At 47.7% G+C, this 25,364-nt stretch overlaps 1 protein-coding gene across 1 annotated transcript in view; it reads right to left on the reverse strand.

The window, feature by feature from the left end:
* Positions 1-23,318, reverse strand: part of PA2G4 (proliferation-associated 2G4) — a 164,896-nt gene extending 141,578 nt beyond the window's left edge. Inside the window, exons 1-7 of the mRNA XM_069653769.1 lie at positions 23,033-23,318; positions 12,505-12,633; positions 11,927-12,032; positions 2,702-2,771; positions 2,108-2,200; positions 1,458-1,521; positions 1,055-1,133 (exon numbers count right to left, since the gene is read on the reverse strand). Coding sequence (XP_069509870.1) covers positions 1,055-1,133; positions 1,458-1,521; positions 2,108-2,200; positions 2,702-2,771; positions 11,927-12,032; positions 12,505-12,633; positions 23,033-23,120 — 629 coding nt within the window. The 5' untranslated portion in view covers positions 23,121-23,318. The remainder of the gene's footprint in view (positions 1-1,054; positions 1,134-1,457; positions 1,522-2,107; positions 2,201-2,701; positions 2,772-11,926; positions 12,033-12,504; positions 12,634-23,032) is intronic.
* Positions 23,319-25,364: the final 2,046 nt, after the last annotated feature.

Genomic DNA, 25,364 nt, shown 5'->3' on the forward strand with positions numbered 1-25,364 from the left:
TTCACCCTAACTAAGAGGGCACCTTAAAATTCCACCCCATCTTTATAACCACCACCTGGAATGTGTGATGTCTAGGGTGCAGTGGAGCAATTTAGGGCACAATGTAGTGGGAAAGAGTAGTGTGCCTCGGCCTGCCTAAACAGATTTGGCCAACAGAATTGCAGTATAACTAAAAGGGATGTAGGCCAGCGCTGTATTGCATAAAAAGATGCGTGTTACCTAGAAAGTTAATGGTTGGAGACATACATCACCTGTATGAACTTGGTGCCATGTGTGTGGGGTTGGTGTACCAGATAAGTTTGCGGGACTAGGCTTAGGCTAACATGCATGTTTTGGGCTAATTCTCTAGTGCTTGATTTTGTTCCAATGTTAATCCCGGGGTTTAGTTGTGATTTTAGGGGCGTTGAGGTAAGGTACATGGAAATCTGAATGTCTTTGTCAATGTGTAGGTTCCAGGAGACCATAATGAATTGGTGCGACTTTGTAAGTATAAAGTAACTCCTAAGAACAGTACTACACAAGCCTTGGATTCTTAATGTTCAATGAACATGTATGAGTCGACAAGAGACATAGTACATTCATTTGTAGTCTACTCAAGGAATCACATTGCTTCTAAATTCTCCCACTATAGGAGAGACTTGTTGGATTTGGGGGATCAACACTGCCAGGTTTATGGCCTTCAGTTCGATATGGAACACTAGTGTCGGAAAAACTATGCTGCTCGGTTTCAGTGGTCTCGGATTGACACCAGTTTTGGTGAAGGGGTTGGTACATTAGGTGGATTTCCGCTGCACAGCCAAAGCAGTAAGCGAAGGAAGTCAAACACTGCAGTACCTGTACCTTCCAGACCCTAGTGATAGTGATTTATGGTGGGCAAATGGTTGCCCCATATTCAAATAAATCTGGAAGGAAGTCTTTCAAACACCAACATCTACACTAGCAGGCGAGCTAGTCCCCAGCCCCCGCAATAGCCTACACTTCAATCCTTGAGTGGCATTTAGAATACTGAAACATATTGGATATCTTTGGAGTACTCGTTAATACTAGAACATACTTTTGCTGGTCGGTTGGGTTCTGGATGATCGTTTTCTCGCCATCAATCACATGCTGTTTCAGCTGATGCGACAACATCCCTAGGGAGAAAAAACAAATGCGTGATGTAGGAGTCCACAGACGTCACTAACGAAATATCCAAAACACTCTCCTGCATCATTGCAATGCTCTTTCGCAAAAGCAAGTTCAGACAAAGCTTTTAAAGTGCCAGGCTATCCTAGTATACGTACATGTTCATACTAATCCACTGCATGGATCTGTACGACAGTTACGTCTTATGCACACTTTTTGCTGCCAGAAGCTTCGGATTGCTAAAAAACATTGTTAGCAGTAGCATTAAACGTGTCACAAAGCCAAAACAATCTATGGTTTCATCAACACATTTGGATAGCAGCAGGTCTCACCTTCAACAGCTGAACAGTTGAATGACTGAGCGATCTTGTTCCAGGCTTCCGTCACCTGCGAATTCTGTGGGAGGAACAATGAATCAGTGAACAAGACAAGTTTTTAAATATCATTTAGTTCAAGGGACCAATAATACTGAAATCAAGAGAATACTACCTTCATGTACTGTTCGATTTAGGACAAAGCACATAGGAGTTCAGAATATAGTTTTAAATTATCGCACAAAGCACAACCTAAGTGGAGTAATCGGATGGATCTCAGAACACCGATCAAAGTAGTTTACAAATACTACAGAATCACTGTACCTACACATGCAAGGTCTCATTGCACAAAAAACATGTGCTTCAGGTTAGAAATGGCAAATATATAAATACCCCAGAAGAGATGCATGGTAAGTTTGTAACCCATTCCCAAAGTACCAATAGTGTGAAAGACTGGGGTGTGTGGCCACAAAAAAAGAATACATATATTTTGTATAAACCAAGCAGATAGGTGCAGTTCAGTGGCAAAACCACCACATAGGACATGTTAGCATCGACAAAACTGCCCAGCACTAGAACAAGTGCATGTTTGGGTAACCAACGCACATTTGCTTTGCAGGATAGATGTTCACCCAGGCTGCTAATGTTTGCCTTGTTCCATAGTTTACCTGGTTCCCTGGTTTCACCAAACGTAGCGCTGCTTCAGCACACAGGTGAGCAGCCTTTAGAACATCTGCCTTGCGTCCAGTCACCGGAGTTTCCTGCAACCAAGGACATGTAGCAATACTGTTTACATCCATCATCAAGTAGATGGCCATTAACAAAATGTAAGTATCGGAATGTTGAGTTGTGCCCGCACACAGGAAGAACCTCTACTACAAACTAAAAATAACAGGGATCTCGCAACTATTGAAAATAAAAAATGTACAAGAAACTTGCCTCCCTGGATTTTTCCCTAGATGAGGTAAAAGCTCAAACTGACAGGGTTTAACTCAAGTAAATATTTTAAAATTAGATAAATGAAATGTTTCTGGTAATGGGGGTTGGACCAGTTACAGGTGATCCAAGTCAAAACCCATTGGCATGCAGAGTAACAATTTTGGGGCCATACACTGTAGATCTGAAAAAATAAAAAGGGGGCTGAGGCTATATTGTATGAACTAGACTCTACATTGTAGGCTAACAGGCCAAAGAAAGACTAGCAACATGCATGTGGGCGCCAAACAGTCTTTTGACTCTCTGCAGACATAAGTAAACCTTACCTTTGTGGCTGCCACAACAAAGCTGTGAGCAACGTTGGCAATGAAGCCATCAACATGGACTCCCAAGTCACTGCAAAGCAAGTACAGAACAAAGTGAAAAGCCTAGACACCAGTGTTCAGTCACATCTATGGCAGGGAGATGGGTCTTTTTCCAACCCAAGTCATCCTGCAATTCGCAGGTTTGAACTGCACATCTGACAGACTGAGCCCTTCTCCTCCTGCTGGTTAACATAACACCCGCCATTAGTGCTTAAAAGCAGGAGTAGTCAACATGAAGTGCAATACGTGAGCAAATCTATGTTGCAACAAGGATGGTCAATAGCAAATCCATGAAGTAAATAACTTGCACTGTGATAACTACAGGAAAAAGATACCCAGTAGCACACCCCCAGTAGCACACCAAGCCAATTAAATAATAAAAGACCAATCCCACTAACATAGGAAAATCCGATCAATCGTTCCATAAGCAATCTAGCACAAAAGGTTCCATATTTGAGATAAATACACCAACATGATGTACGGTTGATACCATATATTTGTAGAATGTATAAAAACTGATTGGTTGTAAGAGAAATGGTGCAATCAGTTTTTACATTATAGCTCATCTATGCTACATTAAATAAATGATGCAAGGCAGCAAAGTCATCAGAAAAGCCAAAGGACTGCGGATGGGCAACTAAAATGTATTTTAAACAACTGTGTTGCCTCAAAACCGCGATGGCAAAATCCTTCACTAGATGCCATTTATAGTAACGGAAGAAGCAAGCACACAGTGAACACTTCTATTTTGTATTTTATTTATGGTTTGCTTGTTAGGCGCTTATACAGGAAGTAAATACTGTTTCAGAGCACCAACGGGGGGAGGGGGGGAAGAGACATGGGAAAGAAAAAAAAAACTGAAGGCTGAAAAAAAATGTCTTAAAAAAAGGGCGAACTTGGATTGGATATGGACTTCTGAGTATTCAGAAAGTGCAAGTGCAGCAAAGAAGAGGGAGTACAGGTAGGTGCTGGGGTGTCCGTGCGCTCGTGAGTGAGTCAAAGATTAAGTGCAAGTAGTGCTACACGGCCTGGCACCGCGTTTGGCGGCAAGCGCGAGCCACCAAGACCGAGGTGGCGTCTGGGGATAGAGGGGGTGAGTGCTGAAGTCAGTCAGAAGCTAGCTAGGACGGGGTGATTGGGGCCCTTGACCGCCCACACCCAAAGATGCACAAGGGCCCTGAACACCAATCACAGCAACTATGAGATTAGCAGAGGAGAGAAGGGAAGAAGGCGGTAAAGGGGAAAGGTGTGAGGAGTTTATGGAATTTAATAAAGGCCTGCTCAAGATGGAGGAAGGGGGGGGGGCTGTTCCATAGGAGCAAGCCAGCGAGGGAAAGCGATCGACCTCCGCCCATCTGTTTAGAGGAACACTTAACACAAAAGTTGGTGCCAGACGAACGTAGATCTAGAGGGAGAGTAAGAGTTGCAGATAAGTGTGGTCTTCGGCCCCAGACAGCCTGGTGGATGATGCAGAGGGATTTGAATTTAATCCGTGCAGCAACTGGGAGACAGTGAAGACTTTTTAGGGCAGGAGAGATGCAGTACATGGGCTTAAGGCCAAGAATAAATCTTGATGCCCATTCAGGATTAGCTGGGGGGCGTGAGGGGGGGGGGGGGTGTTCAGAGTGAAAGAAGAGGCTATTGCAAGAGTCAAGCTTAGAGAGAACCTCGGTGTGGGCAACAATGAGCTTCTCGGTGGGGGTGAGAAAAGGCAGAATTCCTTTGAGAAGGAAGAGCTGAAGGTGGGACTTCTTGGCAATGTCCTGAGTGTAAGGGTTGAAGGGGAGAGGGGTCAAAGAGGACTACAAGGTTTCTGGCTTCAGAAGAGAGCAGGGGGGAGAGCCCATGGAGGAAGGCCAGAGTGAAGGGAAGGAGGCGGGAGCAGGGGTCCCAATTGGAAGGTTCTCAGTTTTGCTGGCATTGAGGCAGAGATCTTGGCTGTGCACCAGGACTGAATAGCAGAAAGGCAGTCACAGGTGATGGAAGGTGCAAGAGGGTCAGTGGGAAGTTTGAAAGAGTGAGTGTCGTCTGCATAACACGAAGTTGGGGGAGACAAGTGCCAGCTATGCAAAGGCAAATGTTAAAGAGCCAAAGGTAGACCAAAGAACCCTGGGGGGGGGGGACACCACGGTTTGAGAAGGGGGTAGGAGAGGAGCCCAGCATGACGTGGGAAGAACGGTCAGTTAGGAAGGTCAGCCAGTCCAGTGCCCGTTCTGAGATACCGAGGTATTGTGTAGCCTTAGTAGGATGTCGTCATGGTTGACTGTCAAGGCAGAAGAGACATTGCGTAGGATGAGGACAGTCGGGGAGTTGGTATCAAGAGATGCAAGCAGTTCTTCACGGGTATTCAGAAGAGCCGTTCCCGTGCCTCTGGATGCTCTGAATCCAGATTGATGGTCGCAGAGACCAAGTTCAGTGTGAAACTTTAGTTAGGGCAAGGCAAGCTTCTCAAGCAATTTCCCCAGAAAGGGGGAGATGGAAATAGGATGGTAGTTAGCTATACAGGTAGAGTCTGCTGAAGGTTTTTTCAGGAGGCGGGCGCACCAGGGAATGCTTGAGGGAGGCAGGGAAAGATTCAGTGGCAAAAGAGTGGTCCCATAAATCGGCGAGTGAGGGGGCAAGAGAGCCAATGTTATTGTTCTGTATGAGCAAGGGGAAACCTGTTGGAAGAGACCTTCATGGATTGGACAACTCTGGTGAGGGCGGCATGGGATGGGTTGAGCAAAATGGTGTTCGGGGCGTCGCGAGTTTGAGGCAAAGTATGTGGCAACTGCATTGCAAAAGGCCTGGGAAGGAAGAGGGGAGGAGGAAACTGCGGAAGGGTTGGGAAGGTCCCTGCAGATTTTGAAAAGTTCAGTCGTGTTATTGGGTGCACCAGATACTTGTTCCTGAATGGGCCCTTTTCTTGGCATGGAGTGTCTGTATTGCCAGTGGAGCAGGTGGCAGGACAGTTTGTCAGAGGTTGAGCCTGAGGTTTGCCACTTCAGTTATGCCGCTCTGCACTTAATTTCAAAGCTGGAAGTTCAGAGTCGCACCAAGTGTTACACTTGGAGGCGGGTTTTGGGCAGATCCTCATGACTGAGTCAAGAATACTGGTAATGGCCAAGTGGAAGCTGCTGAGAGCAGAGTCGGGGGGGTTGCTGGAGGCAAGGAAGGACGAAGGTGGAAGCGAAGACAGCAGCTGCCACTCGTTTCATCCAGCAAATGTTCACAAACAAGGTTGGCAGGGCTTCAGGGGAGAATGTAAGGAGCCAAAAGGGACCCAGGAAGGAGGAGAGAATGGTCTGACCAATAGGAGTGACCAGAAGGGTATGGGGGAAGAGGGGTCCGAGTGTATAAAGGCATCAAGAGTGTGAGGGATAGAGAAGTGCAGAGGTCAATGAAAAAAGTGGATGGTGTGACAGGAGTTGAAATCACCCAAGCGAAGAAGGTTGGAGGTGGTAGTAAGGCAGAACAGAAGTCAGCCCATTCGGCAAGGACAAGGTCGGAGGCCAGTAAATGGTGGCAATGGTCAGGGTGGAGGAGGGTGAGATGACCAACCTGCATACGAGGCTCACAAAGGAAGAGTAGAGCTGGGTGGGTAAGATGAAAGGTACCTGGTACCCACTCAGGGAACATTAAGGCTACCCCACCACCAGAACGGTAAGGACGAGGCTTGGAAATGGTCTTAAAGCAGAGGGGGTCAAAGGTAGTGCCTGAGCTGGCACTGAACCGTTCTGCGCAATGCTTGATGAGATGCTGGGCAGATGTTTCCTTTGCACAAGGATGGTTTAATGGTCTTCACGATAGCGGTGACTTACGTCTCACTGACGTCTTTGAACGAGAAGAGAGTTGCGTTGGTAGTCTGTTGGTTGGGAGTGGGTGTTTGGGTCGTATTGGAGAAGAGCGGGTTAAGTTGAATTGTTCTGATTTTGTTTTGCAGAGTGTCAAGTTTGTGGAGCATAGCTGCTTGTATGTCAGCACACCATGCTTCATTCTTGAGGATGGCTTGAGGGGCAGGGGGGGGTGGGCAGGAGTTTCTAACTCTCTGAAGATGGAGAATATGTTTTAAGTTGGACTTGGCATTATCTATTCTGAATGAGTTAATGAGTTTGTGTTTGCAAGGACAATGGCTTTTTTTATATTCATTAGATAATTTGTTAAACTCAGGTTTGTCTGAGGCAAGTTGGCTGGTTTGCCATTTTGATAGGGCTGCGTGCTCAGAAATGGCAGTTTAAGCATAAACCAGGTGTTATCGTGTTTAGTGACTTTGGCTTTGGAGACCTTTAGGGGGGCAATGGCCTCAATCGCTTCTGATAGAATGACCACGAGGGCGAGAGCCAGGCTTTCAGGATCTTTGGAGAACGGTGTTTCAAGGCCACTGTTCTCAAAGGTGGAATTTGTGGGTGTCCAACAGACATCCTCACAGTCAAATCTATTACACGAGAGTTAGACAAAAAGCACATCTGCTACTTTTAGCAGCACTAGAAAGTTGCAAGACAATAAGTTATATGCAAAAAACAGACAAGGTTTTGTTAGGGTGATCATGCCCTCTTTGCTGTCAGTAATGCATCCCAACCTTTGCAAAGAAAAAGCACTTGTGATATTTAAAACATGAACCTGTAAAAAAAAAAAAAAAAAAAAAAAAAAAACACTGGTCCCTGAACGAAAAACCGCTTAAGCAGAATAGCTGGTACCATAAGTTTTAAAATCGGCGACCATGAAAATGAGCTGTGTGTTAGGTGCATGCGTCAAGCAGCCATACATAAGTAGCTGCCACTTTTACTCCCTAAAAATAGGCAAATACCCACATTTGAGGGGGTAACAATAATCCCTACAAATGTGTTGCATTCCAAATTGGTAACTTGTGTGCTATCAGTGAGAGCTTTTATTACTATGTGGCTAGATATCGATGACCACTGAGTAGAGTACTAGAAATATATACTTTTTTTTAAAAAGGGTTAGTGCGTCATACTAAAAATCGGTGTGGCATTGTTGATTTGTTAATTAAAATGTTTGGTTGCCCAAAATGTAAAAAGGGACAATGCCGGTTATTTACATGTGTTATGAGTTGGCCAATGTTCTTGTTATTATGAAGTGAGGTGTATTATACACTGTGGGGTGATAATTGGAGGCGACACCCAAGTTGCCCGTTTAGGGTCTGGAGCAAAAGATCTCCCTGAATATGGACTGCATCATAGCTAAGAAGTTATCTCCTCTGGCTGACTCACACCCAGACACAACCCTGTCCCTTTTCTACTCTTCTATTTCTGATACTCTTGATGCTCTTGCCCCCATCATGAGGATCCGCTTGAAGTCCAAAGCAAAGTGTAATTCCTGATATGACTCCCACCTAGCTACACTTAAACGCAAGTGTAGGGAGGATGAGAGGAAATGGAGGGCTTCTTGTTCATCCTCTGACAAACTGGCCTGTCACCTGCTCCAAATGCCATACCGATTCTCTGTTCGGACCAAGAAGAGTCCACATTCAAGCCTGTGTCTCTTCGGCATCTAACAACTCGGTCAAACTCTTAAGATCTACATGGAGCTTGCCAACCCTGCTGCAGTCTCTACCCCCTTCTCTTGCCTCGCAGGCTCTCACTTTATCTCAAAAACCCAGGACATCCTGTCCACCATCTCCTCCCCTGCACCCATCCTATTCCCTCTCAGTCTGTGCTTGCTAACCCCCCCTAAACTCGCCCCCACCCTCTCTTTCTTTCCTCTTTTCTCCCCTGATGAGGTCGCTAGACGTCTGATCTATGAAAGCCTAAACACAATGCAGAAACGCCATTCCGGCGTCTTTGACTACAAGCCAATGCGTGCGAATGATCGAAAATAAGGGAAGCTGAAGGTAAGAGACCGCCTGACAATTACAGACTCAGTCTCTGTAAAGCCTGTTATACGAAGATTATGTGATGTGCATAGCCGTGGGGACGGCACATATAAATAGAAAATTCACACTTAATTCCATATTGAACTAGAAACCTGTTATGGGGCACGGATGCTTTTAAACACATGATGATCTATAACAGCACACAAAGTAGTGCCGTGTCTAGGTTATATATTTAATACTTTACGGAAATAATTTTCATGACTACGACTCACGGCTCCAAATTGGCAATTTATACCGTTGCAAACTGAATAATTTAGAAAATCCAAAGTAAGATTTTGAGACTAGAAACATGCAGCTAGCACATACTAAAAATTGCATTCGATCTACTTACAGGGATCGAACCCATTGAATCAGTTAAAGACCCAAGGCTAATTACAAATAATACCGGAACAAGGTAAATAACTGGTCAATGTAACCTTGTTAAAAGTCATACAATTGCATCAAAATATTCTGGCAACTAATGAATATTATTTTCTCTCTTTCTCCCTCTCGTTTTTATTTATTTTCTCTCCCTTTATTTCTACTTTTGTTTTTTCCTATTAATTTACTATCATGAAAATGTGGATTTGATTTGATATTTTTTCTCAAAACCTATACAATCCTCCCCGTTACCAACCCCCATCTCTCTGTGTTCATATGCAAAAAATGGTATGCTTACAAACAATTCATGATTATTTGATGAACTACAACTATTTGGTATTTAGCTGAATGGTGTTTTACTTGTATATGTACATCACTTCATATTCAACATGAATTATATATAATTTAAGATTTGAGAAAGGCTACAAAAGCTGAAACACGTTATCACAGGGCGATTTTTCATCAAGCAACGTTTAATACTAATTGCACAAAATTACTGGCGCAATCCGATGTCGGAGTTTTTGATGGACTTAGGTGTTCAGTTGGCTTAATTACCACCTCTCTCTGCTGGATGAGACAGCTAATCAAGGAAAACACCTCATTAATAATAAGCACGAGAAACTGAAGTTTATGGATCTAGTGTCGCCACGATTGAGCAGCCCCTCAAAAGCCAACCTAGTGTGAAAGATAACTTGTCAAAACAGGTTCATCCCTGCTCCTCTAAAACCATCAATTTTGCAGCCATTTCTTTGCCTCAGGATACTTCCCCCCCCGCCCCTCTGAAGCACTCCCTTGTGCATCCTTCTCAAGAAATCCACAGCTGATACTTCCTGTCCAGCTAACTATCGCCCAATCTCCATTGCTCCCTTTCTGGGCAAACTCCTGGAAAAGCTGGACATCTCTCAGCTAAACTTATTCTATTGGCTGCCTTCATAACCACCAGTCTGGCTTCAGAGTGGCCAGAAGCATGGAAACTGCTCTCCTGGACATCCATGAAGACCTGCTCTCCAACCTTGACTCCAACATGCCCTCTGTCCTCATCCTACTTGATTTCACTTCTGCCTTTGACGCGGTCAACCATATTATCCTGCTCAACCGCCTCCCTGATAACCTGGGTATCTCTGATCAGGCTCTGGCTTGGCTGACCTTCCTCGCTGATCGACACTCCCAGGTCCAACTGGGGTCCTATCATCTATCTTCCTCTCTACCTGTGGTGTTCCCCAGGGGTCTAACCACTCGCCCTGGCTCTTCAACCAATACCTGGCAGCTCTCGCCCACCGCTTTGTCATTTTCTGCTCAAATTTCTGGTGCTGCGCTGATGACTCAGCTCATTTTCAGGCTGCGCTCGGCCACCTCTCCCTCTCTCATCTCTGACTGGCAAACTGCCATTCAAGATTGGTGTGCCACCAATGATCTTTGAATGCCAGCAAGATGGAGCTCCTCCTCATAGGCACACCTTCACCATCCTTTCCTCTCTCTCTGGCCGGCCTCTTGGTCCTCCTTCTAAACCCACCTGCAATGCTAAGAACCTCTGGGTCATCTTTGACTCCACACTTTCCCTTCTCCGCCCACATCTGAGGCCTTTAAAAAGTTCAACTGCTTACTGCACCTCCTCAGAGGTACTCTGCCTTTCCTCTCCTTCCCACAAAATCTCACCGTCTCCCAAGCTCTGGTTCTCTCTAGGTTGGACTATTGTAACAGCCTCTTTCTAAATCTACCTCTGCAACTAATCCAGAACAGGACTGCAAGACTCGTCTTTGTGCTCAAGCCCTGGGATCGTATCTCTCCAGCTCTGAAATCTCTCCATTGGCACCCAGTGGATGCAAGGATTAAATTCAAAACCTGCTGCATTGTTCACAAGGCTTTCTGGGGCATGGGTCCAAAATACCTTCAGCTATCCCTCCGTAAATACCCCCCCTCTCGAGCTCTGTGCTCCTCTAACTCCCTCAGGGTCCGTCGTTTTTCAAAGAAATGAGCTGGGGGTAGATCTCTGCCTTCGGATGGGGCCTCCCTCCACTCTAAAGCTTGACAACGATCTCTGGTTCCGGAAGCATCTCAAGACCTTCTTTGCTTCTGCTTTTGCTCCCCTGCTGATCTGCTCTCTCTTGGCACTGTACACCTGGCCATCCTCTGTCCCCTGGGCCCAGGTACCTGCTCCCCTGACACCCACCTCCACTGCCTCCAGGCCACCCCTTGCACTGGGGACTGCATCTGTACCCATACATCCCCCCCCCCCCCATTTTCTTATTTTTCTGCACTTTTCAGACTTACCCAGTTCTGCTGCCATAAACAGCACTTGCTGGCTACCTCTGTTCATTGCCCCCATTATCTATTTGTATTTATTTATCCGTTTTCCTCTGCTCCGCACTTTCCACTCTCCCCTTCCATGCACTTCCCCCTTTCCCATGCACTTGCGCGTTCTCAATGTCACTGGGCCTAGTAAGATCACTTGTATATGAGCGCAATACAGTTTACCTAAGGTTGTATTTTTGCTGTCAGTGTGCCTGCCAATCCTAATAAAGTTTTTACAAAGTTTGGTTATCAAAATGTTGATTTCAATACCGCCACTTTGACAACAGAACAATGAAAATAGTGGCAGCCTAATACAGCTAAAATAAAGTAATAAAGAAGCTTCTTTAAAACTTTCAGGCGTCTTAGTTAAAACATGGTCACGAACACCCCCTCACTTCACAGACTCAGCAAGTTCTTAAACGCAACAGCTGCATGGCCCCAACGCATGCAGTGCACAATGCTCACTCTGCAGAGCTCAAATGCAACAAATCGCCTACCCATCCTCTGCACACTGGCCTCCTCCTATCTAATGCACGTTGTTGCTTCCCATACATGTTTACATTATATGCATCTTACACATAAAACTCTACAAAACCTTCACAGACTAACAAGGAACAGACCATCTCCAATGAAGCGAAACGTTGAGACTGCTACATACTTACATTTTGACCAGGTCTCCTTCCTTAAGTAAATAATCTTGGTCACTCTTCAAGGGGGAGAAGTGACAGACACAGTGATTTACTGATATACTGGTTGGGAAAGCGATACCTAGGAAAAAGAACAGAGGTAATGTAAAAGCAGTGAACAGGTGCAGAAAGGCTGCCATGCACAGCTCAGGAACGTCAATGGCAAATGCGATAGCCAGATTTGATCTAGTTGCCAAATCAAAGAAGTATGGATTTGGCTCAACAATGGCTTGTGCACAAAAATTACATTCCTGATACATATGACCCTGTGATTCAACTATTTTTATTTGAAGTGCAAAATCTGAAATATAGTGAAAACTAATAAGGGAACATTTTTTGCAACAATTCGGCATATGAAGTATTTTATGAATTATACTTCATGCCCTTCACCACAATCGGGCACACCAGTTCTGTGTACAGTTAAATAGTTTGATAGAACCTGGTGGAATACCATTTTTTTTTAAAAGACATTTACACATGGACAAGTTAATGTTTATTACGGTTTTGTCCCTGGTTGGCAGGTTTAAATAACCAATCAGGCAAGAGTAGCTCACCTTTTTTCATTTCTTTTTCCTTTTTGAAGATTTTGCCTGTCTCCTCCATGATGAGTGCATCGCCTTTCTCACACAGACTCAAGACAGAGCAACCTGGGGTGGTGGCATCAATGACCGTTCGGAGGACCCCTGAAAGATTAAAATGACCCGTTTTGTTAGCTGAGAAAAGAGTGGACTGTTCTTCAAACTCAAAGGTCAAACTGGTCGTCAGATTTCTTTGACAGTTTTTTTTCGCCATCTTCTAAGAAAGAAGGTTCCCTCAAAGCATAGAAGAAAATTGGGTGGCACATGGGTGCAGAACTAAAAGACATGTTGCACTAACATTTTTGCTGAGCAGTCCGAGTATCAGGAAGGCAGTCAATTGAGGAGTTATTTCAGGGGAACTAGCAGTTAGTACATATCCTGGTGTCAATCTTAGCTACCATTCCGTTCAAGGCTACCATCGGTAGCCACACAGCTCCAAAAAATGTCAAACCCTGACATCAAACGGCATAATGCAACAACATCAAGAGCTGCTATATATATATATATATATATATATATATATATATATATATATATATATATATATATATATATATATATATATATATATATATATATATATATATATATATATATATATAAAGAAAAAACAAGGGGGGTGGGAGGACGACTGCACACCATTTCTCTCAACTACCTAACATCTTAAACCCCATCCAAAACCTAGCTGTAAGCCAACAAAAACAAGAAAGCAAATATAAGAACTTTGGGTTTTCCAGGTAGCATCAATTGGGAAGGGGTGTTATGATTTACAATAGGCTTCCTCTCTACAGGGGTGTTTTTAAAGTTGGTTTCTCAAATCGATCTTCTGCAATGAATTAGAAATGATTAGCAGCTTTACGGGGACACGTGATTTACAACTAACATGCACTAATGACAAGGGGCTAGGAGCCGTTTAGCTCCTGCTTGTGTATAGAAGAACTCTGTTGGCTTTACACCACTAGTCTCTAGCCCATTTGTTGAAATACAAATATACCTACCTGACATGAACTGTTTGGTAACATTTGGACACCTGAAGACTAAGACTAATGGGCCATATATTATTAGAGATAAAAGGTTATGTGTATGCATAAAGTTAGACTTGCAGCGACTAGCTCCTCGTTCCCCAGAGATAACTTACTTACTAGGTGATGTCCGATAACCAAATCTTTATTTTGATCCTGGCAGTCGCAGGATTCGTTGCATTTATGCTGAAACAATTGTAGACTGCTAAATAAAACACAGGGGTAGCAATGGAGTTCAACAATGTCAACCATAATGGAACACACCGACCTCCCCCCACCCCTAGAATAACCTTATAGCGTGAACGGAATTTACTTAAATGCAGGTGATCAGAATAGTCACCTCTTCACTCTGCCAGACCGATTTCACTTGCAGGAATAGGGTGGGGTATTCCATATTTTTAGATGAGAGACAGGTGATTTGTTTTGACAGCAGTTTGGCCATTTGTTTAGACGTAGGATAGGCATTTGCTAGGCACGGCCACAATTTTACTACCCGCCCATAAAATGACAGTTGGGAATGTGTATGATCTCCTGGGCAGTACCTGGCAAATGCATATCTAATACCTACACACAAGCAGAAACGATTGGCTTGGTCCTTGAAAGGAGATACATAAAGTGGTGTAATGCACACTTGGAGAGACATTTTATTACACCAGTTGTCATTTACAGTTGCTAATAAGCCATTAACTCAGCTGACTGCTTAGAAGCAGACACGACAGGTCAGTTTGATGTTACTGCTTCATAGAGCTAGCTCAAAGAGATCCCAGGAGGATGTGTATGGGTGGGGGCAGGTAGCAGATTGGAATGGCCATAGGGATAAGCATGGCCAGTCAATGTGTGGGTGAATAACCAAACACCCAGAAGCACTGTATCCCTCCTCAAATGCAATCTCACTCCAGAATTACAGGGCTCCTACTGTAAAACCACACTATTATTGTATCAATTGGGAGCAAAAAGGAGGTACCCATCTCCACTCCAAAGGTACACACCTAAAGTCAAAAACGGGTCCCATTACTTTACTGTTAAAGAACATGCCGTAACTCCCCATGAAACGTAAAGCATGAACGTCGCCCATTGTCCCAATGCAAAAGAAAAGGCCACTGCAACAACAAAAAAAGCCTTCTATTAAAGTCAACACAACTGCACCTGTTGTCTCAGGGTTTGAAATTAATGGGAGCCATTTAGGGCCTGCTTCTATCCTAGGAGAGAAGCGTGGCTAGCTTGAAACCAACAGCTGCGCTTGCCTTCCCAGGCCAACTGGTGCTTTACAAGCATGCATATAAAACATTAATCGATCATACAAAAAGAGTGCACCTCGTGTGGAAGTTATATTTGTAGTGCGCCATGTACTCTACTGCTTACTGAAATACGCCCGACACCAATGAGCTGGTTTTTAGTGCCTGCTCACCAAAACCTAATTTTACACAATGCCTGATCCCTTGCAATCTAATCACATGTCAGTGAAGCACAAAGGGAGGGATGAGCCACACCATAAAAGTATTGGCAAAGTCAATAATTTAGGGAAAAGGATAGGCTGGCACAGTTGTCCAACTCCAGGCCCGCAATCCAGACAGGTTCTCAGGATACCCCCACATGAATATTCATTAGAGGAATCTTGCATGCAAAATTTTTCCAATGTTTGATTTAACAAGACGTCAGTGCAAGGAACGGATGTGAGGGCAAATATTGTTGATAAATCGAAGGCCCACTTGCGTAATACATTTGTGAGAGGAATGTTCATTAGGAGGAAACGGGGGCAAAAAGCAAACCACCCACAAGATGTGTGTCCCACCTACCATCACGTCTGTACTCCAGTAGAACCGTTTCAGCTTGTGGGTAGTAATGAAGAAAGTGAACATGTAGGGCCATAATTGCAATAAATGTGAACTGTGCGCCTGTTTCAGGTTCGCTTCTACTTTAATGATATGAAGTTTATTTTATAGCGGGGTCCTTTGAGCATGATATTTATTTTGGTATGCCTGCTTTTGATAAAAACACATGGGTTACCCAATGCATGATGCGTCACCACGCAAGATTAACATCTTGTACCTAAACAGAATAAGTGGATATGGAGAGCCTTTCAGGGGGTGATGGGAACATCTAGCGCCATAACTGCAGTAAACAAGAATTGTGTGCTTGTTTCGGGTTAATTTCTACTTTAATTATATGAAGTTATTTTATAGCTGTCCTTTACGCATTGCATGATATTTATCTTGGAACTTGAGGCTGCTTTTGATAAAAAGACATTGGGTTACATGATGCGTCACCGGGTAACATTGTGTACCTAAACAGAATAAGTGGGCATGGAGAACCTCTTAGAGGGTGATGGGTGTTGGGAAGTTAACTTCCCCTGTATTAAACCATATTTTAGGAACTGGAGTAGTTGGTGCGCAGATGCAAAACCGGCCTCATTTGAAAAGTGGTGCATCTTAAATCAATTTACCCTGGGGAAAAAGCTGTCATTCAATGGAACTCTGCAGGAGGGGTGAATTCCAAAGTGTACTCCCTTACACATTTCGCATTACATACGGAAGCCTAGTGTTACCCGGGACTCAAGGGGTTAACGCTCGGGAGCCCCCTCCGTTGGAAAGGCGGAGTCTGACTGTGCAAGGGGGTTATGGGGCACGTGCGCTGCGAATGCCACTTCCTTTTAGTTGTGAAAGAATAAAGAAGTTCCTCCTATCTCTCCGTGTGTGCGTCCTTCATTTGGGCCTAGATCCCTAGGCAACATTTGGCGACGAGGATCTCTCCCGCGCACCGGAGTCCTCCTCCGACGGCAGTCCGCCTGTGGTGGCCGATCCAGCGAGCCTCCTCCTCCTGCTCCACCTCCGCGCAGCACGGCACTCTGCCGAATCCGCCTTGTCGGACCTCCTCCGTCGGACCTCCGCGACGGCGACCCCGCCCGCGCAAGGACGGGCCTTCTCTCCCAGGGGCCATGAGCACCTCCAACCCGGGGTCCAGCCAAGGCTCGCCTCAACTGCCGCGGGCGGCGAAGTCGATTCAACTACGACTGCCCCCGCCGTTCACTATGACTCCGCAGGCCACCAAAGGCCCCAGATGGACCGACTGGATGGACGATTTTCGACACTTTGTGAGAGGATCCGGCGACGGGGACTCCCCCAATATGAGGGACATTTTCCTTAACCTGGTAGGGGGAGAAATAAAAACGGTCGTTAAGGCCATTCCACCCGCAGACCAGGACACTTTTCCCAAGCTGATCGGCGCGCTGGACAAACTGCTTATTATCGAAGTCAATCGGGACTATGAAAGATACTTGTTCAATCAATGCACCCAACTCCCGCAAGAGACCGTCGACGAATTCATCACACGTCTACGGGTGAAAGGGGCGAACTGCCAATTTGATGCGTTCTCGTTAGAAGAAGCTATCCGGCTGAGGGTGATCGAAGGGTGCCTCTCCCCTGCACTCAAGAAACAGCTCCTCAAGAAACCGCTCACCATGCCCGAGGTCAGTGAACTCGCCCGCATCCACGAGAGGGTGGATGCGCAGGCCTCGGCCATGGGTCACTCCAACAACGCGAAGGTGGGCTCAGGGGAATTTGTGGCCGCCATACTGCCCCCCCGTCAAGGCCCCCAGCCGTATGGACCATCCACTGCCCCGCCGATGTCAACCCCGCGGCTGCAAAGACAGTGCTACCGCTGCGGGATGTCTTTCCCCCACTCAGGGTCCTGTCCAGCCCTGTCCCAGCGATGTACCAACTGCGGAAGAGAAGGACACTTTCACTCCGTCTGCAGGGAGGGCGTCCCATTTCCACCGATGCGGCCCCAGGCGGCCCCCAGAATGCCGTTCCGCCCGCAACCCCTGCAATACAGCCAGCCGAGACCATATCAACAGGGCCTCGGCCAGAGGCGTTACGTTCGTGCGATGGACGAATACCTAGCGGCAGGATATGCCCCTCCGTATGACCAGGCCGAACAGCCCAGACATTTCACGGATGAATACGACAACCCGCCTGCAGAATACAGGCCGGAAACCCTCTGCCATGACGACCAGGCGGCGGCCTACTATGCGCCGCAGGACCACTACGACCAGGATGAGTTCGTAAACCTTATCCTCGACAACAAAGAGGCCAGGGAGGCCCCGCAGATCCCGCTCAAGATGGCGAACTGCCAATTTCAGTTTATGATTGACTCTGGGGCCACAGTGAACATCATGGGCGAACAAGACTACGTCAGGATACCATGCCCGCCACAGCTCAGTCCGTCTCGCTCCAGAATTTTCCAGTGGGGTGCCGCCACCCCGCTCCAAACGTTGGGTCAATTCACCCAGTGCCTTCTCCTGAATGGGCGGCAAGTTGATGCGACCATTCACGTGATACGGTCCCTCGCCAAAAGCCGATGCCTCCTTAGCTACCTCACGGCGTCGCACCTCGGACTGATTGAAATTCACGTGAATGTGGGTGACGTGATCACTGCCGCAGCGGCCAAACCCGGCCAGGGGTACACGGAAGATGTGATTGCCTACCATCAAACTCAATCGCTCGTCTCACAAGAAGACATCGCGGGGGCCTTCCCCAAGCTCTGCGTGGGGCTAGGAAAACTACGGGGACCCCCAATCCGGCTCCATATTGACCCCAACGTGCGTCCAGTGCCGCAGCATCCCAGAAGGGTCGGATTCCACCTTCAGGAGACAGTTTCGGAGGCGCTCCAGCAACTGCTCCGCGACGACATCATTGAGCCGGCGACGGGTCCGACGCCGTGGGTGTCCCCCCTTGTGGTGGTACCCAAGGAAGGGGGCAAGATCCGTTTGTGCGTGGACATGCGGGTGGCCAACACGGCGATCCAACGGGAACGACACCCGGGACCATGTATTGAGGACATGATTGTGATGCTGAACAGTGCCCAAATGTTCTCTAAACTGGACTTAAATCAGGGATACCATCAGCTGGAGCTCCACCCTGACTCCCGGCCCATAACCACGTTTGCGACACACGATGGACTCTTTAGATACCGGAGGCTGAACTTTGGAATCTCATCTGCCGCTGAGATCTTCCAGGAAACTATACGCCAGATCATCCGACCTATCAAAGGGGCCCTCAATTACAGTGACGATATTCTCGTCTTTGGATCGTCCAAGGAATCCCATGACAGGGCTCTACACGACACCTGCGAGGCCCTTCAGGGTGCCGGCCTCACGCTCAACATATCGAAATGCCGGTTCGGCAAAACAAAACTCAAGTTCTTTGGACATATCTTCTCCAAGGACGGCATGCTGCCTGACCCCGAGAAGGTCGAGACGATCACCAACCTCGCCGAGCCCCGACAAGTGGCGGATGTCCGTTCGTTCCTTGGCATGGCAGGATACTGCGCAAGGTACATCCCCCACTATGCCTCCATCACAGACCCACTGAGGAAACTGCTACAGAAGGAGTCGCCGTTTGAATGGACACAGGCCTGTCAACAGGCTTTTGCGGACATCAAGCAAGCTCTCGCCGAGGCCCATCGCCTCGCATATTTCAACCCACAGTGGCACACCGAGGTGGTAGTCGATGCCAGCCCAGTAGGCCTCGGCGCCATTCTGGCCCAAACCAGTGGCGCAGATGTTAACCCCAGACACGTGATTGCATACGCGAGCCGAGCGCTATCAACGCCTGAACTAGCCTACTCCCAGGCCGAGAAGGAGAGCTTGGCAGCGGTCTGGGCGTGTGAGCATTTTCATAACTTTATAATCGGAAAGAAGTTTACGCTGATCACCGATCATCAGGCGCTTCTCTCATTGTTTGGGAACCCGCATACCAAGATGCCACCGAGGATTGAAAGGTGGGGCATCCGCCTCCAGGAATACGATTACGATATCGTACATCGCCCGGGGGGCGACCTTAACCCCGCCGACTACCTCTCCCGACACCCAGTAGGGGCCCCGCTGGCACGGAAGGGGGACGTTGCGTATGTGCAATATGTGGCGGCTCAGGCGCTGCCCCCGGCACTGTCACTCGAAAGGGTAGCGGCCGCGTCGGCAGCCGATCCGACGACAGCCCTGGCGATCAGCCTCACGACCGCCAACAAGTGGAAAGATCACCACAGAGCCACTCTAGCTCACCCGGGGGTGAACAAGCAAGAAATCGAACGGCTAGCCAGGGTCCATGGTGAACTGGCGGTAAAGGACGATAACATTCTGCTCAGAGGGTGTAGGATCGTCATCCCTGCCACACTCAGGAGCGAGGTGGTTAGCATAGCTCATGAAGGTCACAGGGGAGCCGAGAACACAAAGAAGCAGCTCAGATGCCATGTGTGGTTCCCCCTCCTGGACGCAGCTGTGGACGAGTGGGTGAGGAACTGCCACGCCTGTCAGTGCACAGCCCCTGCAGAACATCCGCCCCCGCTCCAACACACTCAAATACCTGAGCACCCTTGGGAACGAGTAGCCATGGATTTTTACGGGCCCACTGAAGCGGGCGACTATATTCTGCTCTTCGTGGATGAACACTCAAGATTTCCGATTGCCAAGAGAGTCAGCTCCACAGCGTTCTCTCAAGTTGCGGCAACGATAGAAGAGGTCTTCAGTGAGTGGGGGATCCCCAAGTGGGTCAAGTCCGACAACGGACCACCGTTCTGTGGGCACGAATTTGGGACACTGGCAGAGCACCTGGGGTTCAGGCACATGAAGATCACACCACGCCACCCCCAGGCGAATGGAATGGCGGAGCGATTTATGGCATCGATTAAGAAGGCCATTCAGAGGGCACGGCTGGACGCCGTTGATACACACCAAGCCCTATGCCGCCTGTTAAGAGACTACAGAAACACTCCCCATGAGGTCACAAACAAGACGCCTGCTGAGCTCATGTTTAGATATGAAGTGCGAACTCGCATCCCGAGGAGTACGGTGCAGGCTGAGCCGGCCGACCAAGATCTCCTCCAGAGAGATGCGGTGGCAAAAGAGAATGCGAGGCGTCGCACCGATGCTCGAAGAGGAGCGGTACTGCCGGGGCTCCAGGTGGGAGATGAAGTCCTGGTACAGCAGCCGGCAAGCAGGAAGACAGACCCGAGGTTTGCTCCAAGCCCCCTGAGGATTGTTGCCATGAAAGGCACGATGGTGACGGCGGAAGATGAGAACAGGACCGTCACCAGAAACTGTCAACAGTTCAGGCCATATGCAAGGAGAGAGCCCACGGAAGGAGCTCAAAGGGCACTCTCACCGGAACCACTAATGCAGAGGGATGATGAGTGGTTTCCCCCGGAAGGGGACCCCCGGGATGTGGCCCCGAGTGAAGTAATTGAAGAGGAGCCCGATCTGGGGACTCGAGGTGAGAGGCCGAGACGGCTCATAAAGAAGCCGATGAGACTTGTTGAGGAGTGTTAAGTTATGTGTTGAGACACAGGGTGTCAAGTTGATGTTTGGACATATTGTCCGGGGGTAGTGTTACCCGGGACTCAAGGGGTTAACGCTCGGGAGCCCCCTCCGTTGGAAAGGCGGAGTCTGACTGTGCAAGGGGGTTATGGGGCACGTGCGCTGCGAATGCCACTTCCTTTTAGTTGTGAAAGAATAAAGAAGTTCCTCCTATCTCTCCGTGTGTGCGTCCTTCATTTGGGCCTAGATCCCTAGGCAACACCTAGTAGTTAGAAATGTTCTTAATCTGATGTGCATAGGTCATTTTATTGAAGTTAAGCAGTGTGGCAACTCTAGAAAATACCAAGGTAAATCATCAGCCTCAAAGAGAAGCGCTTTAATTTCCACTCTCGGACAAATCAGCGAGGTACTGCATATGTACGATATATGTTGTGCAGTCTTTCCTACACATGTACTAACAGCAGTTTAGGACATTGTCAAAGCCGTTAACAGTGAATGTGTTGCACTACCCATAGACTTCAGCTGCTAAAAAGAAAAACATACAAAACAAGGCGTTCCCCACCTCAATAGTGATTCGATTCGTTTTATTTAGAGTGCTAAAGGAAAGTGCACATCATCAATATGCATTTCGAATAACTGAGATGGACACTAAAGCCACAGCTTCACAACTGGACTCAAAAGCCACGTTGCTTTTAAAAGTTACACTTAAGCCCCAGACACGATTTAATGGTATCTGTGTGCTTTAGGTGGTTAGAACACCCTTTCTAGTTGGCACCATGTTTTAAGGGGCAAACCTCTCACTTCCGAAGATATTACGCACAATGGCGAGGAGGATGCGGTCACGGCTTATGACATCACACATGGACTATGGATGCCGCATTCCACTGGCGTGACCTCACAGCAAGTGAATATGCTATTGTCTCCGAGGTCCGGGACTCCTACGGTGTAATAGGGGGGACAACGAGCTTGCTAAGAGTGACGGTATTATTTTGGCCCAGGTTGTCAGTGGTCCCCAATGTCTCTCTATTCTGTTCGTGCATTGAGACGAAAGCGGAGCGCCTTGAAACACTTGTGTATAGGCGCGTTATAAATGACATTTCATATATCAAATGGGTCGCTAATAGGCAGGTAACCGGATTCATTACACCTCACGAGTTCTCCGTTAGTGGTGAACCATTTACAATATTATACACTGTGCGGTACACCATGGTTATACTTTGAATTAAATCTCCTAGCGCAAGGGGACATGTCGCGTTCAAAGGGCCTACAAAAACATAGGCAGTGAAGGCGCTTTATAAAGCCACACCACAGAGCTCTTATGCAGATGACTTCATTTGAGTAGCACGTTTTACAGCAGAGTTGGTTCTAGCAACACCACGGGAGCATTTGTGATGCAGGGATGGTCCGCTGAAAAGTCAATGGACTGGCTCGAATAATCCCAAAGTCCTTGGGACAGAGTGGCTGCCGCCTGCAGCGTACATGATGTAAACAGCCACCAGAGGGCCTGTCAAAAGCACACCTTTGGAAGATACCCCTCGAGTGGCAAGGAGACGCACCCTGAAGAACATTCTGCATTTCAAGTTACACTACAGACACATGGGTCACACTCGCCATTATAACTGGTAGGCAGTATTCAGCTGTGTGTCCACCTGTTCCCCTAGACATCGCCCACGGCTTATGGTTAATAAAGGGTCTCAAACGTCTACTATCAGCTTTGCATGCACCTTCTCACTGGGAAACATGCCATGGCATATAGTTCACGGATTCCAGAAGTAATCGGAGGACTTCATTATGAAAGGAGGCATGGAGAATTCAATTCCTCAACACGTTACAGGCCACCACGTGTTGTGCACCAACTCGGGGCCCAAGTCTAGACAATAGTTTTACAGATCTTCTCCTCTCCATGTCTTTGAAGGAGGTGTGCTTATTAACGAGGGAAGCCGAGACCAACTTTTTTCAACCCGTGCTTTCCAAATAATGACGGTGGAAGCGGCTCAAGTAACAATAACACGGATCCCCTCCCTGGCTTCTTTCACCAGACTCACGCAGAGGAGTTTAAACTCAGAGCCGGCTCCTATTCCGAATAACATTTTATGCAGAGAAACGCCGACTTGGATTCTATGAGCTGCGCGAACCCAAAGGCCTCCCGTGTTCTCTATATCCGTGCACTCACGGTTGGCGATGTCCCCGCCCATCTTGTATTTGGTCACCACCAGGTCTTCGGCGATAGTCTGCTCCTGCGGCTCATCGTCCCCCGACATCTTCAGCTAGCAGCACACACGGATACAGGACGGTGGCAGCGAGGGCAGAGCAGCGGCGCGAGGGGCGCCGTGACGTCAGCGCGCACAAACACCGACCACGCGGCCCAGAAAGAGCGCGGGAGTCGAGGCACGGCGACCGAGGACAATGTTGCTTATGGGGTTTGTAGTTCAATTGAGACGCAGCGCAATGATCGAATAATAGGAACGGGGCTGGTAAAGGTCCAAGATACCCGGCGTACAAAGCGTGTGACCGGGTTACGTCGAAGAGAAAGCCGAGACGTTACGCTGCTGTGGATAAGCTCTCTTGGGCAGTTTGGGCGTTGTAGTTCTGATGAAGTGTTGTGCCTTCGCCAAGAAAGGAGCGTGGTCTAAAATACCGGAAAACAAATCGACTCCATAACTGTATGTCAGAGTATTGTAGTTGGAAGCAAATGCTGCGAAAAAGTGTTTGTAATTGCAACATATTCTCAAGTAGACTACAAGACCCGCGTGCAAACAACCACGTGGTGTATCACCGAGGACAGGGACCGTGGACAGTGACTCTGACTGTGTAACAGGGAAACGATTAGTTCTTCTGTCAAACCGCTGAGAAGCATGTTGGTTTTAGAAGCAGTACAGTTCTGCCCCGTTTGTTTTAAGTTCAGCAAAACTCACAAAACGTAGAAAAATAAGAGTTAAAAAAATCGAAGGATCCATAGTTTACATTGTTAAATACATCATTCATTTAGGGAAACCCAGATGTTGTGCAATGATGCATACACGCCAACCCTCCCAATTTAGGCAGGAGACTCCCAACTTTTCAGTGAAAAATATTGCTATTTTTCACGTTCTCCCACCTAAAATAATTGTATCATCAATGCACTTCTATGGGGAAAATTACGTCTGCCGAAATCTCCCTCCCAGGTGTCACAGAACGTTGGCATGCATGCAGTTACTCCTGGGTAGTGTGGTGTCACGTGCCTGAGGAGAGCCGGTCACGTGAAAGGAGCAGGTAGGCCTAAATAAAGGAACCACCGGAACTCAGCCCCTCCGCCCCACTGTACTCCATAGCTCTCAACTCACACGCTTTTGGCGGGTGTCACCTGCCTTCTAAACAGCTGACTCACCCGCCAAGCCTCCTGCATGCCCATTCATTTCAATGGGCCTCCCACCCGCCAAAAATAAAATCGGGTGTTTTCACCCGCCTTTGTGACACAAATGGTTGAGAGCTATGTTACTCACCGCCAGCGATCCCATTGCCACACTGGATTGTGTGCATTGTACTGATGTCCTCATGCCTACTAGTCCCACTGCTGGTGCCCCTATTGACTGTGTGCAATGTACTGATGTTCTCCTGCCTACTGGTCCCACTGCTGGTGCCCCCATTGATTGTGTGCAATGTATTGATGTTCTCCTGCCTACTGGTCCCACTGCTGGTGCCATCATTGATTGTGTGCAATGTACTGATGTTCTCCTGCATACTGATCCCACTGCTGGTGCCACCATCGATTGTGTGCAATGTACTGATGTTCTCCTGCCTACTGGTCCCACTGCTGATGTTCTCCTGCCTACTGATCCCACTGCTGGTGCCACCATTGATTGTGTGCAATGTACTGATGTTCTCCTGCCTACTGGTCCCACTGCTGGTGCCCCCATTGATTGTGTGCAATTTATTGATGTTCCTGTGCCCTTTGACCCTATCGTTGACACTCCCTTGACTGCACCACTTAGTTCTTCTGACCCTCCAACACCTACCAGCCCACCCCTCCCCCTGCCCCCGTCTACCCACACGCTGCGATGCGCCCTGCTCAATGCCCGCTCAATACAAGCCCACTCCCTCGACATCAACGACCTGCTCATAAAAGACGAGCTCAACCTCTTCATCCTTACTGAAACCTGGCTGAATGAAAGCTCAGGCCCAGCCCTATCACTGGCCATCCCACCGGGCTATTCCATCCTTAGGAAAGACCGCACCTCTCAGAGAGGTGGAGGCGTTGCCCTCATCACCAAAGACACCTTCTCCATCAGAGAAGCGGAAGGCACCCTTGACATCAACAGCGATTACCTCCCTGTAAAAATGAATGTCTCACCCAACTGCACCATATCCATGCACATTGTATACAGACCCCCAGGACCTTGCACTGACTTCCATGACACCCTTATCACTGCACTGTCTCACAACATCAAAAAGACCTCACAGGTTCTTCTCCTTGGTGACCTCAACCTAGGGCTGAACGACCCCAAAGACTCCCCTGCGAAACACCT

This window comes from Ambystoma mexicanum, chromosome 3q (assembly GCF_040938575.1).
Source record: "Ambystoma mexicanum isolate Mex_15411 chromosome 3q, UKY_AmexF1_1, whole genome shotgun sequence".
NCBI classification, from domain to species: domain Eukaryota; kingdom Metazoa; phylum Chordata; class Amphibia; order Caudata; family Ambystomatidae; genus Ambystoma; species Ambystoma mexicanum.